Source organism: Aotus nancymaae, unplaced genomic scaffold (assembly GCF_030222135.1).
Source record: "Aotus nancymaae isolate 86718 unplaced genomic scaffold, 86718_ANA_hifiasm-v0.15.2.pri h1tg000033l, whole genome shotgun sequence".
Taxonomy (NCBI): Eukaryota; Metazoa; Chordata; class Mammalia; order Primates; family Aotidae; genus Aotus; species Aotus nancymaae.
In genome coordinates, this window is record NW_026988447.1 from 55,425,248 (window position 1) to 55,443,680 (window position 18,433).

Consider the following 18,433-nt stretch of genomic DNA (forward strand, 5'->3'; position numbering starts at 1 on the left):
ATTTACTTAAAAGAGCCTATTAACAATAACATTATTATACAAGAGTAGAAAGTCAAGACATTAAAAGGATGAGGAATTCATGCTAGCCATATCATTTCTGAAGATTTGAACAAATTGCATGGATTTTCTTGGTCTGTGGTTTTGCACACTAGCATATCAACCATGAACTGTCACATGACCTCTATAGAGCAGTGCCTTATTTTTACAAATACCTACTTGGCCATTGGATGAACAGCAATTCCTCGTGGTTGAGAGATGTTCTCCTTAATTATTATTTCGGGATGTTTTCCATTTAAATCACTCCTTCCAATCAGAGATTTCCTAAAGTATGTGCACAATAAGGGAGTTTGTTATAACAAATTTACTTTTCAAACAAAATACTCCTTTTTCCTCTTTCTGAAATGCAAAGATAGGCATTCTAAACCAGCTCCTATCTCTCTCTGTTTCTCTCTCTCCCTCTCTCTTTCTCTTTCTCTCCCTCCCCACCACCCACAAAGGAGCTGCAATAAGCCCACAAATATTATATTTTTAAATACTTTTAATTAGTATCCCAATATTTATTGCAGGTATTGAAAATACACAATGACAGGATAAGATAAAACGGGATTGTGTGGGTGGCTGGGTGAGGACATTCTCTTTATGACCTCCAATCTCCTGCTGAAACCAATGGAAGCCAGAAGCAAAAAGGCTGTTAGCCTCGTGGGATCATGAAGAGGAGGGAGGCAAGCCAGCACAAGGACAAGACATGGAGATTTACATCGGCTTAATTTTCTTTCATTTAATGCGAAGACAAATGGGTGTACAATTGTCCCTCGGCATCTGTGGGGGATTGGTACCAGAACTCTCTGAAGATGCTCAATTCCCTAATATAAAATGGCACAGTATTCAGATACAATCTATGTACATTCCTCTGTATACTTTAAGTCATCTCTAGATTACTTATAATACCAAATATAATGTAAATTCCATGTAAATAATTGTTATAAGTTATTGGTTTTTATTTGCATTATTTTAATGGATGTATTCTTATTTTTAACTTAATTTTTGAATATTTTTGATCCAAGGTTGGTTGAATCCTCAGATGTGGAGCCTGCAGATAAAGAAGGCCAATTGTACTGAAATATTTCTTGCTAATCTTTACATTAAAAAAGAACCCAATGGAATCTGGCAGGGTATAAAATTCTTATTTCCTGATTTTTCTATTTATTTGTCAAAAAATATTTATTGAGCACCTACTATGTGCCAGGGATTGGTCTAAGCATTGGAGATACGATAGTAAATAAAACCCCGTCTCTGTCCTTATGGAGCTCACAGTTCAACAGGAACAGACGGAGAGGGAGGCAGAGGTGGGAGGGGAAGAGAAAGGGTTAGGTGGATGGGGAGGGGAAGAAAAGGTGGCGGGAAAGGGAAGGAGGTAGGGGAAGGTAAGACGGGAAAGAGGGAGAGGGGATTATAACACAGCACATGCTGAGAAGAAGGATGTAAAGAATATAATTGGAAGACTCTGGAGGGTGGCAGGGTGGGTAGCCCAGCCAAGCAGAGAAGGATTCCTGGAGATAATAACAAACGAGGATGAGAAGCAGGCAGCCAGGCAAAGGTGAGTGGGGATGGAAAGAGTACCCTAAGCAAGGAAACGTGCATGTATGAAGTTCTAAAGCGCAGGACCTAAAGAATGTGGGGCAGTCATACTTGCATTTTAGAAAGCTTGCTGTGACTTTAGTGTGAAAAGAGCAAGGCAGGCAGGAGATGATGGTGATGAGATAAAACTGGATGGATTCAAATGCTAAACACAACTCTATAGCATCCCTGCCCTCTTCAGGAGGAAACAAGGGCTGCTGAGCTGCTTCTTGGAGCAGGTGGGACCACAGGCAGAGGGGATATAAATAGGGCTGAGAACAGCCTCCCTTCCCCCATGTACTGCCTGCTTTCCCTGTTTCCCTACTTCAAACTAGAAAATATAACCACCTTTAATTCACTCAATAAACATCCGTTAAACGTCTCTCACCTTGCTCTTGAGGGCAATGTCTGAATGAAACAAGCCTGCCTAGAAACACAGCGTAGTACCACTCCCTGCTCTCGGTTTTACAAAATGCTAAGGAGACCTTCTCCAGTGGCTGGTTTACCAACTCTATTTTCTAGGCACTGTGTAGGGAACAGGGCTCTCTATATGCCTCTCACAGACAGTACGCAGAAGAGAGGTGAAGGTAAAACTGGCTCGGTGCCTATGCTGGGTCTGGAACACTTTGCAAACTACCAACTAAAAGCAGTGGAGAATTTGAAACCATTTCTACTCCAGTGCCACTTTAAAAAGATAATTTTGCTCCCGGATGAAGTGGTCATAGGAAGGATACTGCTGGGTGGAAGATATTTTTGAACTTAATGTGTTATGTTGTGTTCTCAGACACAACTGTCGCTGGGTCTCTTCCCTTGGTGGGAGGGAAGAAATTCTGAGGCCACTTGCTTGTGACAAGGAAAGATGAAACTGTCAGTTCTGATCTCATGATGATCTCTAATCATCTTAGAGATGAGAGACATCATTTCTAAATTCTGTTTCAGGCAGGAGTTAGGTGATGGGACTTGAGAACTACATAAGCTCCTGACTGTGGAGCTGTCTCGAGGCAGGATTGCTGGAATTTACTTTTAAAGCTCTCCCAAGGTGTTCACCTAATAATATACTTCTGTTTGATTCAGCTAGAGAGCAAACCTCAAACTCCAGTGTTGGAAATGAGAAAGCAAAGACCAGCAGGGACATTTGGGTTCATGGGAGTTCAAGCATCACCCTTAATCTAGTGGTGTGTCCTTGTCTGTCAAGACACTATCTAATCGTCCCAATACCACTGAGATCCTCCAAGAGAAAAACCCCCCTTCTAGGGTAATAGGTGTTCATCAAAAACCCTAGAAGAGTGATAATTTTTACCTTATATTAGCTTTTGTTATCTCAAAAAAATGAGCAAACAGATAGCTTATATTTTTACCCTCTTGATTCTTTACTGGGCAATTGAGCTTAGGAATCAGTATTCCTTGATACTAAATAACAGCATTACCATTGGAATTATCAATTTGCTTCCTTCCTACAGTTAGATGTTAATTCGAACCTGTCTTTTCCTATGCCAAAATGAACTGCAAGAATCCCACTTTGGCTCTTTTGATTGGCTAAAAGTTATCATGTGATCTAATAATATGAGATTGGAATTTCAGTTATTTAAGTCCAATTTCTAGGTAATATCAAGGTTTTCAAACCATAAACCTCTCATTTCCTGACAAATTAAAGGTTTTCTTTTAGCAGCTGCCTTTATGGCCAGGAGGGCTTAAGAGGCCTTGTTATTACCGAAGCCAATGAACTGGGGAATTTGGGGTCTGATTCTCCAGGAAACAGTGGTGCCTGTCTATCTCCCAAAGGCATTGCCTCTGCGGTCGGTACCATGGTGCTGCTAATCAAACACTGTTAAAATTAGAGGTGCCTTGTGAATGTGGGGAAATATGAGAAGACTTGGCATCCTTAGAGGGCCTGAGAGTGGTTGACATCTGTCATCTTGATCATCGTTTACCCTTCTGAGAACAACCATGTACAGCTCTGTTATTATACACAGCTGCCATTTAAAATATTCTTTTAACTAGGTTCAACACAGAGGAGGTCATTATTGTAATTTTTATAATTATTACAACTGAAGTTGATTTTAATTTGTCACATGACTCTGAGTCAGGCACATGTTAAATCCACGCTGGTTTGGGGTGGTGGTACGTCTCTATGACTATTAAGAGCACACACTTTGTAAATGGCCATCCTTGGGTTCCGGTTACAGATCCATGTGGTACTTGTTGACTGCCTGACCTTGGGAAAGTTATTTTACCTCTCCAGTTATCAATTTTCTTAATCTTTAAATTGGAGATAACAAAACTTAACTTTGGGGATTTAATAGTGTCATGGATATAAAGCACAGTATCTGGTGCATTGCAGTTATTGAATAAATAAACCCCCAAATAACAAAGAAATGAAGGTATAATTAGATGAACCAATGAATGAATGAAAGAAAATATGCTCACCTTGGATGTAAAAGGGCCATATTATTGATTAACTGATAAGCACATCATACATCTGGTTGATTTTTTAAAACCTGTTTCCCATACAGGTTTTACCTGTATGGAATTATTCATATCCTGATTAAAAGAGATATTCTGGGACATAAAACACCTACCCCTGGGTGGGTACAGTGGCTCACACCTGTAATCCTAGCACTTTGGGAGGCCGAGTCAGGTGGATCACAGGGTCAGGAGATCGAGACCATCCTGGTTAACAAGGTAAAATCTGGTCTCTACTACAAATACAAAAAATTAGCTGGGCGTGATAGTGGGTGCCTGTAGTCCCAGCTCCTCAGGAGGCTAAGGCAGGAGAATCGCTTGAACCAGGGAGGCGGAGGTTGCAGAGAGCTGAGATCACGCCACTGCACTCCAGCCTGGACCACAGTGTGAGACTCCGTCTCAAAAAAAAAAAACCACCTACCCCCAAGCATAGAAACCCATTCCCTGGGACTTCTCCTTCTGTATTAGAACTGCTGATTTCACAGAGGTGAAATCCTAATTCTCCCCGTTATTTTATTTTACTTGGTTGCATCGGCACCAGATGTTAAGGATGGCCACCATTTCACTTTCTGGCTTTCAGTTACTCTGAGAATATATTCTAGAGCACGCTGCATCTCTAATATTATTCTGTGGAAGATCTGTGGTTAGCAGCTTCTCTTGCAGTTCTGTGAGGAAGCGAGCTCTCATTAGCACACATAAGGGATACAGTCACTTCCTTCCTTTTTCCTGCCATTTAGTTCTGAGGTTCACGCAGACCACATACACACCAAGTACAGTAGCCCTTCTTGCAGCTCTGAGAGTGGGGTTTCACAACTGCACTCTGGTCCTATTGTTTCCCACTGTAGGGAAACAGAGCATTCCTCTTATCTCATGCACTTTCCTCATAACTCCAGCTGCAGTTCTCCTCCCTCCTTCATGCTTAACAGGCATGTTAACTCCCTAGTCAACATTCTAGTCCAAGATTTGTCACTTGCATGCCAAAGCTCATTCCATGGTGGCTCCCTCTGAGAATGTACACCAGTCATTTGGCAATTATTTATGTGAGGCCTTATGACATTTCTTGAACTGCTATTTAGACCAACAATTTATATTAATATTTTTGCTGGGGAAATAGACCTTATCTCCCCAGCTAAATGAAGAGCTGACTAAAAAGTTGGAGCACATCTTAGGCTCCTATATAGCTCCCATGTGACTTAGGAGAAAGACATATCCATAGCCGATGCTCAGAGAATGCTTATTGATTATATTCAGACGTGTTTTGGGTTTCCCTGATAACAACAGCCTGAATGGCCAAAACACAGGCTACTTATTATTATTGTTATTATTATTATACTTTAAGTTCTGGGATACATGTACAGAACGTGCAGGTTTGTTACATAGGTATATATGTGCCATGGCGGTTTGCAGAACCCATCAACCCGTCATCTACATTAGGTATTTCTCTTAATGCTATCCCTCCCCTTGCCCCCAACCCCTGACAGGCCCCGGTGTGTGATGTTCCCCTCCCTACGTCCATGTGTTCTCATTGTTCACCTCCCACTTATGAGTGAGAACATGCAGTGTTTGGTTTTCTGCTCCTGACACAGGCTACTTTCTTAGTCTTCAAAATCCTCCCATGCACACAGATGCAATCTTGATGAAAGGAGGAAGTGGAAGCAATGTGGACAGCAATGGTGGCCTCTTTTCTCCAGTCCCAGCCAAGTGCCCAGCAACATTTTTCTGTGTTCAAAGTGGAGGGCGAAGCCAATAGTATTACCTGTCCCATCACTCCCATCCCACATAGCTTAAAACTGAAGCAGAAAACATACCCTCTGTCTGTCCAGTAGAATCTACGGCCAATCCAGTCCACAGCAAGACCTTCTGGCACATCTACTGTTTCCTCAATGAGCCTTTCTCGCTGGGAACCATCCATGTTCGCTCTCTCTATCCACTTCAGGGCTGTATGGGCAAAGTATATCTACAAAAGAGGACACAGGCATTTCTGATTTTTTTTAAACTAACGTGGAATGTATACAAATGGCACTAGTCTTTAGGTTGTACAGTGTATCTGTTAAGAGCTTGACTTTAGAGATAGGCAGACCTGCAAAGAAACTCCAACTAGGCTGCTTCCCAGATATGTGTAACCTTAAGCAAGTTACTCAGTGTCTCAGAATCGTAGTTTCCTCATTGGTAAAATGAGGATAATAATACCAGGTTCATTAGACAGACAGACAGACAGAGATGTAGATATCTCCTTAGCCATGTATCTGGCACATATTGCTATTGCTATTGGTAATTTATTAACCCTTGATCATTGGTCAATGACATAGCCATCATGCTTGAACTATAGTGGCTTCTGAAAGGGAGCAATGATTTGCAATTAATGAGGGCTACAAGCTGGGTTCAGTACATAGCATCCCACTTCACTGCAAGTCAAGAGACAGTCACTGCAGGTCAAAACTGGTTCCCAGTTTTGTCACTTATTTGCCTGATTGCTTTGGATACATTCTTTAACCTCAATTTTCTCAACTATAAAAATGAGGAAGTTAGACTAGGTATTTGCTAAAGTTTCTTTAGTCTCTAATCTTCTATACAATCAGATGCCACGTAATGACATTTCGGTTGACACTGAACTGCACATACTATGGTGATTCCGTAAGATGATAATGGAACTGAAAAATTTCTATCACCTAGTGATATTGTAGCATTCACAATGTCATAGTGCAACTACTTTATTGTTTTATAAGTTTAGTGTAGCCTAAATATTTAGTGTTTATCTACAGCAATGTACAGTAATATGCTAAACCCTCATGTTAATTCACCACTCACTTACTGACTCATCCAGAGCAACTTCCAGTTCTGCAAGCTTCATTCATGCATGGTAAGTCTCCTATAAAGGTGTATCATTTAAAAATATCACTTATACCATATTTTTTTACTGTATATTTTCTATGTTTAGATACACAGATATTTACTATTGTGTTACTTCATTGCTACAGTATTCAGCATAGTAACATCCACACAGGTTTGTAGCCTAGGAGCAATAACCTACACCATATAGCCTAGGTGAGTGTAGCTTACACCATCTATGTTTGTGTAACTGCACTCTATGATGTTTGCACAATGACAAAATTGACTAATGACACACCTGTCATTAGTGATGCATGACTGTAATTTCATTTTAATTCATCCATCTTGTTCAATAGAATATCTTGCCAGTGTAAAGTTCTTTTTCAGTCTAGTATGCAGCCTATCACACAGGTGCCAGAATTTCCATAAGACTGTTTAAAAATGACCCAAAGCAATATACAGATACAATGAAATTCTTATCAAATTACCAACATCATTCTTCACAAAATTAGAAAAAAAATCCTAAAATTCGTATGGAACCAAAAATAAGCCTAAAGAGCACAAAAAATCCTAAGCAAAAAGAATAAAGCTGGAGGCACCATACCACCTGACTTTATACTATAAGGCCATAGTAACCCAAACAGCATGGTACTAGTGTAGAAACAGACACATAGACCAATGGAATGGAATAGAGAACCCAGATGTAAAGCCATATACCTACAACCAACTGATCTTTGACAAAGTTCACAAAAATATACACTGGGGAAAGGATATCTTATTCAGTAAATTGTGCTGGGGAAATTGGAGTACCATAAACAGTAGAAAGAAACGAGACTCCTATCTCTCACCATATAAAAAAAAAATTACTCAAGATGGATTAAACACTTAAGTGTAAGACATGAAACTATAAAAATCCTAGAAGAAAACCTAAGAGAAACTCTTCTGGACATTTGCCTAGGCAAAGAATTCATGATTAAGTCCTCAAAAGGAAATGCAACAAAAACAAAATAGACAAATGAGAATTAATTAAACTAAAAACCTTCTGCACAGCAAAAGAAATAATCAACAGAGTAAACAGATAACCTACAGTATAGGAGAAAATATTTGCAAACAATGCAGTTCAGAAAGGGCCAGCATCCAGAATCTATAAGGAACTCAAACAACTCATGAAGAAAAAAACAACCCCATCAAAAAGTGGGCAAAGGACACAACCAGACATTTTTCAAAAGAAGACATACAAAATGCTTAATATCACTAGTCATCAGAGAAATGAAAATGAAAACCACAATGAGATAGCATCTTACACCCACCAGAATGGCTATTATTAAAAAGTCAAAAAACAACAGATGTTGGCAAGGATGCAGAGAAAAAACAACTCTTATACATTGTAGGTGGGAACGTAAAGTTGTAAACCTTTATGGGAAAAACACGGAGATTTCTCAAGAGCGAAAAACAGAACCACTTTTTAATCCAGCAATCCCACTACTGGGTATCTACCCAATGGAAAAGAAAGTATTATATCAAAAAGACACTGCACTTGTATGTTTATCACAGCACTATTCATAGTAGCAAAGTCATGGAATCAGTGTAAGTGTCCATCAATGGAAGAGTGGATTTTTAAAATGTATCATAGATATATATACAATGGAATACTGCTCATAAAAAAGAATGAAATCGTTATGAGCAGCAACATGTCCACATCTGTTCAAGCAACAAAACCATACCTTATTTTCCACAGGGTCATGATCTAGGGCATAAACCATTCCCATCTGCTGGATGAGCAGAGTTCCATAGTCTGTTCCATCAAAATGCATTTGTCGAATATCTTGGGAATTGGCAAACAGCAAAAATGGTTGTGGTCCTGTTAACCAAAGTTCAAATATGGCTGCATTTAAAATGTGCCTTAGAAACTAAGAGGCATCTCTGGCTCTTCCCTTTCATTGCACCTTTTCCCTCAGTTTCTACAGTGCTTGTTTTCTTAATTTCCCTCTAGTGTGGTATGGGTGAAGACAGGCAAGAAGATGTCCTCTTCCAGGAGGTGACAAATTGCCAGAATTTCATCTCTAGCTTCTTCCCCCTCCAGGTGTTTGCTTACAATTCCTACATGTTATGGAAGGGGTCTGGTAAGAGATAATTGAATCATGGGGGCAGTACCCCCATACTGTTCTCGGAGTAGTGAATAAGTCTCATGAGAGCTAATGGTTTTATAGGGGAAACTCCTTTTGCATGGTTCTCATTCTCTCTCTTGCCTGCCACCATGTAAGATGTGCCTTTCACCTTCTGCCATAATCGTGAGGACTCCCCAGCCATGTGAGTCTATTAAACCTCTTTTTCTTTAAAAAAAAAAAAAAAAAGTGAATTACTTATAGAAAGAGCCAGCATTAAATAACCAACACCATAGCTAAGTAATGTAAGTCTTAGGGTTATATATCTTCTTGATTCATACATACTGGAAGACTAATAGTAGTAGATTATATACATTCATGTCTGAATAAATAACTTTCCCTGGCCTGGACACTTCTTAAAGGTAGGCACGATGATTTGGGTTAATAGCAAGACCCTTGATAATTTTAAGAATTTAGATTATGCTATATTAACGAAGGCCCTGAGAAGTTAACAGTATTGGGGTCTCACTAGGGCAAGGTATACAGAATCATCATTATGTTACAGCATTATGAGCATTATATATCAAAAACATAATGAGCCTTCAGGAGATATTAAATCGATTTGGTATAAATCTAGAATTTCCATGGCTGTTAAAGAGTGCAAGAGATGTAATATCAGAAGACAAAAAAAATAGCTGAAGCATACAAATTTATATTAAATTTTGACATAAAAAAGACAGAATTTGTCAAAGTTTTGTGATTATATTCACTGGAGGGATAAAAATCAAATCAATCAACAAATGCTTATTAAATATCTCTTAACTATAAAGTGTTTTAAGACTATTCTTGTCATGATTTTCCTATCTGATATGGCAAACCTTTCTGGGATGCTAATTAAGAATAGAAATATTCTTTAAATGCATGATTACTAGTTATATCATTATTACTCATATTTACAATGTATTTGCCTTTTTTCCATTTCAAAAATACAAAATCATACTTTCTAGCCAGAAACCAAAAGCAATTGACTTGCCATCTTTCTAAACGAAAGGTTTTCATTAATTTTTTTTCAAGGACACAGTTCCAGACAACCACAGTACTAACCTGAAGCTGCACAGCTTTTTCTGTCCAGTTGTAGGTCATACCCAGGAAAGCAATCACATTCCCAGGATACTGGGCTTAGAGGAATGCAGAGCTGGCTACATCCACCATTATCAGGTGAGGAACAACCTACGAAAACAATGATGCTATGTCATCCAAAATATAATTAATTTTCATCAAAGGATGGGGTGATTCAACCATACATAGATTTTTTTTTTTCTTTTGAGCTGGAGTTTTGCTCTTTCACCCAGGCTGGAGTGCAATGGTGCAATCTCGGCTCACTGCAACCTCTGCCTCCCAGGTTCAAGCAATTCTTCTGCCTCAGGTTCCCCGAGTAGCTGGAATTACAGGCATCCGCCACTATGCCAGGCTAATTTTTGTATTTTTAGTAGAGACAGGGCTTTGCCATGTTGGCCAGGCTGGTCTCAAACTCCTGACCTCAGGTGATTGACCCGCCTCAGCCTCCCAAAGTGCTAGGATTACAGGTGTGAGCAACCGCGCCTGACCCATATGTTAATTTTTTTTAATATTTCCACAATCATTCATATGGCTGCAATCAAGGTTATTTTTCTGAAATTAAAATCTAAATGTCACAGTACCCTCCTTCCCTATAACCCAACATGGTGGATATCTGCACATTCCAATGACCCTTGTCCTTTTATTCTACCAGTGAGTTCAAGAGCAAGTGCCCTGGCAGCTGGCTAGAACAACAAATTCATTTGATGAGTTTGGCAGCTGGTCTAACTCTTCCTAGTGAGTAATATTTTCTCTCTCACATTTTTAGCTGCTTGACTTTATTTGCTTTCTTTATTAAAAAATCAAAAAGCCACACACAACTCTTCTGCTAATTCTGAGTTACATCCAGTTATCTATATAATTAAGTCTCTATGAAGATAAAAGTAGAGAGGTGTTTATTAGGTGCAAGGAACAGACTAAGCACTGTGCATCTGAAGCCTTATTTAATCGAGGAGGCAAGTATCAATATCTACGCAGCTGAAGAAACAGAGGCCAAGAGAGGACAAATAACTAGACCAAAACCAAAACTGCTAGTAACTGGTAATGCTACCTCGGGGCTGCCAAGCCTCAAAGCCCTTGCTCATAATCACTACACTATGCTGTCTAAACAAAACAAAAAACTCAATTTAAATCTATATTAATCTGTTGTATCAATATCTTTCAGTGTTCAATACTGGAAAATCGATTCTCCTTTGACAATAAGATCAATTTTTAGATGTCCCTGAGCAAATGTATGTTTTCAAATAAAGGTAAATAAAGCAAATAAACTCACCGCTACATGTTTTCCCATCTCTCTCAAGCACTGAGCCTTCAGGACAGAAACATAAAGGACCTTCTGATGTCAGAACACAGTCATGGCTGCATTCGGACACATTGCTTGGACAGGAAACAAGTTCTAATGAATAAAGAACAAGGTCAAGATTAGTGTTAAATCAGATTAGTAAAAAATTATTGCATCAGTTGCTAATATTGCCAGGTGATCCTCCTGACTTGACCTCCCAAAGTTTTGGGATTACAGGTGTGAACCACCATGCCTAGCCTTAATTTCTTAATGTATGATCATGGTATTGTGGTTCTACCTGAAAATTCACTAGACATTAACTGATAGTAAGAAATTACATTTAAGTTTTTTAGTACCATGATTATGTTTTTTACATGCCTATCCTTTAGCGATATGCAATGAAATATAGTACCCAATAGTTATTTTTAAAAATTAAAATAAAAGCGAGAGACAATGAAATATAAGGTAATACAGACAAAGAAACAGGAAAATATCGATAATAGATAGATGACAGATGATTTGTTTCCCAACCCTAGAGGTTTTGATTGATAGGTCTGGGGTAGAGTCCAGTCATCCATGGGTTTGGTTTTGTTTTGTTTTTTGAGACAGGCTCTCACTCCATCACCCAGACTGAAGTGCAGTGGCTTTATCTCAGCCCACTGCAGCCTCCACCTGCCAGGTTCAAGCAATCCTTCTGCCTCAGCCTCCTGAGTAGCTGGGACCGCAAGTATGGGCCAACATGCTTGGCTAATTTTTTAAAATATTTTTAGCAGAGACAGGGTCTCACCATGGTGCCCAGGCTGGCAGTCATCCATGTTTTAAAAAGCCAAACAAAACAAAACTCCAAGGTAATTCTGATTAAAGATCACAAGCCCAGATCATAGCCACCTTAGAAACATATTAAAAATGAAGAAAAATAATGCAATAAATACTGGTTGCTGTGACTTACGATGACATCGTTTCCCATCAGGAAGCAGAACAAATCCTACAGGGCATGTGCAGTAATAGGATCCAGGGATGTTTTTACACCCAAGAGTACAGCCATGATTCCAAAAGGCACATTCATTAACATCTGCACAATGGCAACAGCAAAATACATTCAAATGGTTTACTTTTTGAAAATAAATTGTGCTATCACTAACAAGTCATCACAACGTAGGGTGTCTCATACTTGTATATGCTGTAATTGATCGCGGCAAGGTGTTTTCCACACTCTAGCAAAGGGCAAAAGAAGTCAATGAAATGATGATAAAAGCCATTTCTAATCTGTCACATTTTATGCATTTTGTTATTCCTGAGACAGAGTCTGGCTCTGTCGCCCAGGCTGGAGTGCTATGGCACGATCTTGGCTCACTGCAGCCTCTGCTTCCTGAGCTTGAACGATCCTCCCACTTCAGCCTCCTGAGTAGCTGGGACTACTACTCAGCTGTTGCACCACAACACTCAGCTAATTTTTGTGTTTTTTTGTAGAGATGGGGTTTTGCTATGTTGCTCAGGCTGATCTCAAACTCCTGGACTCAAGTGATCTTGCTTTGGCCTCCAAAAGTGCTAGGATTACAAGTGTGAGTCACCATGTCTGGCCCAGCTTATAGTTTCAAATACAGATTTTCATATTAGAATTACCCTTGGAAAAAATGTAGTAGTATTTCCCTTGAAAAGATATAGCATGCCATTTACGTTAGGGACTCTTGAAAGCTCTTTACAAGCTTACGACATTTCTTTTTTCTTTTTCTTTTTTTTTGTTTTGAGATGGAGTCTCACTCTGTCGCCCAGGCTGGAGTGCAGTGGCACGATCTTGGCTCACTGCAACCTCTGCCTCCCAGGTTCAAGTGTTTCTCCTGCCTCAGCCTCCTGAGTAGCTGGGATAACGGGTGCAAGCCACCATGCCCGGCTAATTTTTGTATTTTTAGTAGAGACAGGGTTTCACCATGTTGGTCAAGCTGGTCTTGAACTCCTGACCTCAAGTGATCCACTCGCCTCAGCTTCCCAAAGTGCTGGGATTACAGGCATGAGACACCGTGCCCGGCCCCAGCTTAGGTCATTTCTTGTTGTGCTCGTCACCCTTCAAGACTGACTGGAGCCCTTCCCCTAAATGTGGAAACCTTCTCCAGCAGTTTTATTCTGGCTGAAGCCCCAGCCTTCCAGCTCACCCTCTCTATGCCATGGCTTCCATCCATTGGTCCAGAGGGAGTTATAATTATCAGGCAGATGCTAGATTTACCTGAGGTCTCACCCCAACTAATTCCACTGGATGGGTGCTGCAGTCATTGGATCCTTTTCATCACTGCACTACTACACCTTCCAGGAAAAAGAGACATAGTATTTCTCCTGGGTTCATTGCACTTGGTCCAGAGTCTCAAAAGAGGAGGATCCCTAGACAACCAGACTGGTTCAGTTTCCCAAGCTTCCTACTAGATCTTCATGGGATAAGATAAGAGTCACATACTCTTTGAGAATCTATGATTGCTAAGAAACCACTCTCCTAAAAATGTACATGTACTGAAATTTTGCACACAAACAGAGAGGTGGGTAGAATCCACTTAGAGAATCCCTGACTTACATCAATCCCTAAGCATCCTCTCAGAGTGTTTGATCTAGAAACACAAGATATAAAGAAGATATGAAAGTATTATAAAGGCTTTACGAACAAGAAAAAATAAATAAAAAATAGTCTTCAGGGGTTGTGTGGGGGAGGGGCAGCATGGACTTGAAGGTTTCCAACTGAGGCTCTGGCTGGCCCACTGAAGACAAGCTGCTGGCTCAGCTAGGCATTCCTCCACTCAAGCAGCGACTCTTCCATTACCTTCACAGTACTTCCGGTCTTGACTTAAGGCGTATCCCTCTGTACATGTGCACAAGTGGGACTGGGGGTCTTGTCCACACACAGTGCTGCTGCAGTTTCCTTTCCTCGATTTGCAAAGTTTCTGCTCTAAAAGAGAAGATGGTTTATTTGGAGTGGGGCCGTGTTTTGACAGAGGACACTGCTAAATCTCTTCCTGGTTCTTAAGAGGTCTTATTTCCCTGCAATGACTGTAGGGGCGTCTCTCACGGAGGCAAATTTAGCCAGAGCCCAGACTCCACAGCATCCCAAAGCCCACTTTTTTCTCTAATTGTATTACTTCTCCAAAGCTCTCGGGATTGGGCGTCCTGATTAGCTGGAGATGTCATTTCTTAGGTTGTGAATACTAAACACTACTTACTAGCTTTTTCATTCTAATTTACTTTTATCACAAAAAGAATTCTGAAAATGGAATATCTGTTTAAAATATTAAAAAAGATTCAAATCTAAGAATGCTTTTTTTTTTTTTTTTTTGAGACAGGGTCTCCCTCTGTCACCCAGGTTGGAGTACAGTGGCACAATCTTGGCTCGCTACAACCTCAGCCTCCTGTGTTCAAGCTATTCTCCTACCTCAGCCTCCCAAGTAGCTAGGATTACAGGTGCACACCACCACAGCTGGCTAATTTTTGTAATTTTAGTAGAGACAGGGTTTCACCATGTTGGCCAGGCTGGTCTAGAACTCCTGACCTCAAGTGATATGCCCCCCTCAGCCTCCCAAAGTGCTGGGATCACAGGCGTGAGCCACCGCGCCTGGCCAAGAATACCTTTTAAGTGTCATATTTATATGTTAGATATGTATGCTACTTAGCTGTTTTTAATATCGTTATTTAATGAATATTTTTCAGACTTAATACACACCATTGCCATATCTCTGATCCTCAAAGTTCTGAAGTTATTGCTGCCAGCATCCCATGTGTTCCAAATATCCCATAGTAAACAGTAAAATCTGCTCGGTGAGTTGAATTAGCCAGCTATATTGAACAAGTGGTCAATTTGGTACCACCGATTTTTGAGCCAGAATCAAGGGCCAAACTAGTGACACCTACAGTTGGCCCTCCATATCTGTGGATTCAACCAACCCAGAACTGAAAATACTTGAGAAAAAAATTCCACAAAGCAAAGTTCCAATAAGCAAAACGAATCTGCCACATGCCAAACACTATGTTGAATTCACAGAAATGAAGTGATGTAAGCTTTGTATTAGGTATTATAAGTAATTTAGAGATGATTTAGAGTATATGGGAAGGTGTGCCTAGGTTATATGTAAATACATCATTTTATATTAGGGACTTGAGCATCTGCAGATTTAGGCATCTCGGGGGATACCAATCCCCCATGGATACTGAGGGACAACTGTATATCTCTTTCCAAAAAGTTAATGAGATGTTTGTCTCTTTTGCACCTTATTTTTTGCCCATTTTAGAAACAATAGGACCATTGTAAAATACTATGGGAAATACAGGGGTAAGCTTGAGTGTGAGGGCAGATACCTAGAATGCAGGTAGATGCAGAGGTCAGAGGTCTGGCGAGAGGTGAAGGCCAAGGAAAACTATTGGGGTCGTGGATTCTGAAGTCATGGCATTGTTAAAATCAGCTAGAGCTGATGTATCATGGGAAGAGCTGAGGGCCTGAGGAAAGGACTGCTAAGAACACCAGCATTGCCAGGAAGGACACAGGAAACAAATCAGAAAGAGCCTGAGCAAAGCAGGCAGAGGGCCTGAGACTGTTCTCCAAGTAGGTTTGGTTTCTCAGATCTGTTATCTACTAATAAAGAAGTCTCTGCCGTCTGTACCCATTTCCTTCTATTTCAAATCTGTAAAGATAAAATTTCAACAAATTTAATTCAATGATCAAATTGACTTTTATTTGGGATTCATGAATTGGGCAACATCTTACCTAAAAATAGACAGATGCTATACTGGGTGTGGCAGCATAGTCACTTTTGCTATGTAGCTCGAGTGAGAACAAGGAAACAGCATGATACAAATAGTGGATTGGTTAACATCAGTTTATGTCAGGTTACTTTCCTCATAAAGGTTAAACCAGATGGGATTTCCTTATCGTACCAGTTAAAACTGACCTATTTGGGGATTTGGCTATCGTCTCTCTCCTGATCCCTTAGAAAATCAGATAAACGAGTTAGTTTTGGTTCGGTGATGTGGAATTTTAGCATGCACGACTTCATTTTGGTTTGGTCTGTTGCGATCTATTGCAGGAGCTCAGTCCAAATCAGTTGTCTTCCACAAATTTTATTTAACGTCACTAGACATGACCAATAACAGTAAGATTCAGTAGAAACATATTCTTGCCCCCTTGAAAATGTCCCTAGTGTATATTGAGTATGCCACCCTCCAGAGATTCTGATTTCATCAATCAAAGGCTCGGGAATCTGCATTTTTACAGAATCAGGAGTGATGATGATGTCAGGAGGCTGCCTCGCACCACACTTTGAGAAACACTGGCCTAATGTACTAGTGAAACATTACACCTTCATCTTAGTTACAAGCAATTGGCTAGTCTGTGTTACTTCCTTTGTTATTTTAAACCTGTTTTTTCAAATCTCTTGACAGAATTAAGTGCAAAATCAGTCTTGTCAACTCTCAATACCATTGCAGTATTACCTGCTAAATCAGTTAAGATTTATATTGACTGGTCTTGTGGATAATTGATTCCAAAAATTTTATTTCTTTCCTATGGTTTTTATCCAATTATACATGTATAATCACATTATTTTTCATGTTCCATATGCTTCACTTAAACTATCAAAATTTTAAGCAAAATTTAAAAATAAAATGGCCTAAATTTTAAAAGTGAATAACTAAAATTAGAAACTTGTAAATATTGGAGAGAGAAAATTCATCCACTTTAAATGTCTTTTTAAGAAGGAGTAACATGTTTAACTTTTGTTTTTATGAACTTTACAAGTTAACAACAACAAAAATCCAGAAGGGTTTGAGTTGGCCTTTTTTTTTTGCCCAGGCTGGAGTGCAATGGCGTGATCTCAGCTCACTGCAACCTCTGTTTCCTGGGTTCAAGCGATTCTCCTGCCTCAGCCTCCTGAGTAGCTGAGATTACAGGCTCCCATCACCATGCCTGGCTAATTTTTTGTATTTTTAGTAGAGACAGGGTTTCACCATGTTGGTCAGGCTGGTCTTGAGCTTCTGACCTCACGTGATCCACCCCAGCTTGGCCTCCCAAAGTTCTGGGATTCCAGGCATGATCCATGGTGCCCAGCCTGAGTTGGCCTTTCAATAGCACTGAAATACTACCACTTTCTTGAAGTAACAAAAAACTGAAAGATTATGCTTCTTATAAAAATCTTTTCTTTGCCTCATAAAAATCTTTCCAAACTCAGCATGCTGGATGATCACTGGATTACGAATCAGGAAAACTGAGTTTTGTCTTGGTTCTTCCTTTTACAGCATTATCACTTTATCTCTTTGACCTAAGTTTCCTAATTCATGAAATAAACTAGTTGAAATAGATATTCACTGAGATCCCTCCTTTAAAAAAATTCTGTAGTTATAAACCGAATTAAATGTTTGTGATAAATTCTTCTGAGTTTATACATCTAAACATTATCAAACCTTAATTACTGCTTATAGTCTGGTAACAGAAAATCAAACTGTCTAATGAAGAAAACAACTATTGTCTTGGGTAGAGAAAATGCTTTGTTCTTCCAGATCCAATACATATTTCCTTTTTCCCCGTATCTTTCTCCTACGTCTTCCCTGGATTTGTGTCTGTTCTGATGATCATCACCATTGCCACCACCACTATTATGTGTATGCATCTTTTTCCACTGATAAATTTCTGAGGATAAGGCGTGTATCCTATTCACGTTTATAGTCCCAGTAACACCTAGCATGCTGCCTTTTACAACACAGGCATCCAGTAAACATCTAGAACACATCCACAAAAAATCCCTGTGATCATGTCACCTGCAATCTAACTCCCTATTTGTTTTTTCCTTAAAGTTCTAATCAACCTTAGAGCTAGAACTCAAGCAGATTGTCACAAGATGCTAGCCTAGTGCTTTTTCCACTATGCCATGCTGCTGATGGTTTTAGTGATGCTTATTAACAATATATATCACTCTTCAATAATGAACATAGGCAGGAAAGAAATCACTATTCTCCTCTGCCTAGTTGTGCTGATGATGTGACCTGAATTCAGACACTA

At 39.7% G+C, this 18,433-nt stretch overlaps 1 protein-coding gene across 3 annotated transcripts in view; it reads right to left on the bottom strand.

Moving 5' to 3' along the window:
* The window catches only part of EGF (epidermal growth factor), a 97,002-nt gene that overhangs the window by 41,354 nt on the left and 37,215 nt on the right, over positions 1 to 18,433 (bottom strand). For all 3 annotated transcript variants that reach the window (XM_021676404.2, XM_021676403.2, XM_021676402.2), the window contains exons 6-12: positions 14,216 to 14,341; positions 12,362 to 12,484; positions 11,404 to 11,526; positions 10,119 to 10,244; positions 8,634 to 8,770; positions 5,889 to 6,037; positions 217 to 321 (exon numbers count right to left, since the gene is read on the bottom strand). In XM_021676404.2, the coding sequence (XP_021532079.2) occupies positions 217 to 321; positions 5,889 to 6,037; positions 8,634 to 8,770; positions 10,119 to 10,244; positions 11,404 to 11,526; positions 12,362 to 12,484; positions 14,216 to 14,341 (889 nt within the window). The remainder of the gene's footprint in view (positions 1 to 216; positions 322 to 5,888; positions 6,038 to 8,633; positions 8,771 to 10,118; positions 10,245 to 11,403; positions 11,527 to 12,361; positions 12,485 to 14,215; positions 14,342 to 18,433) is intronic.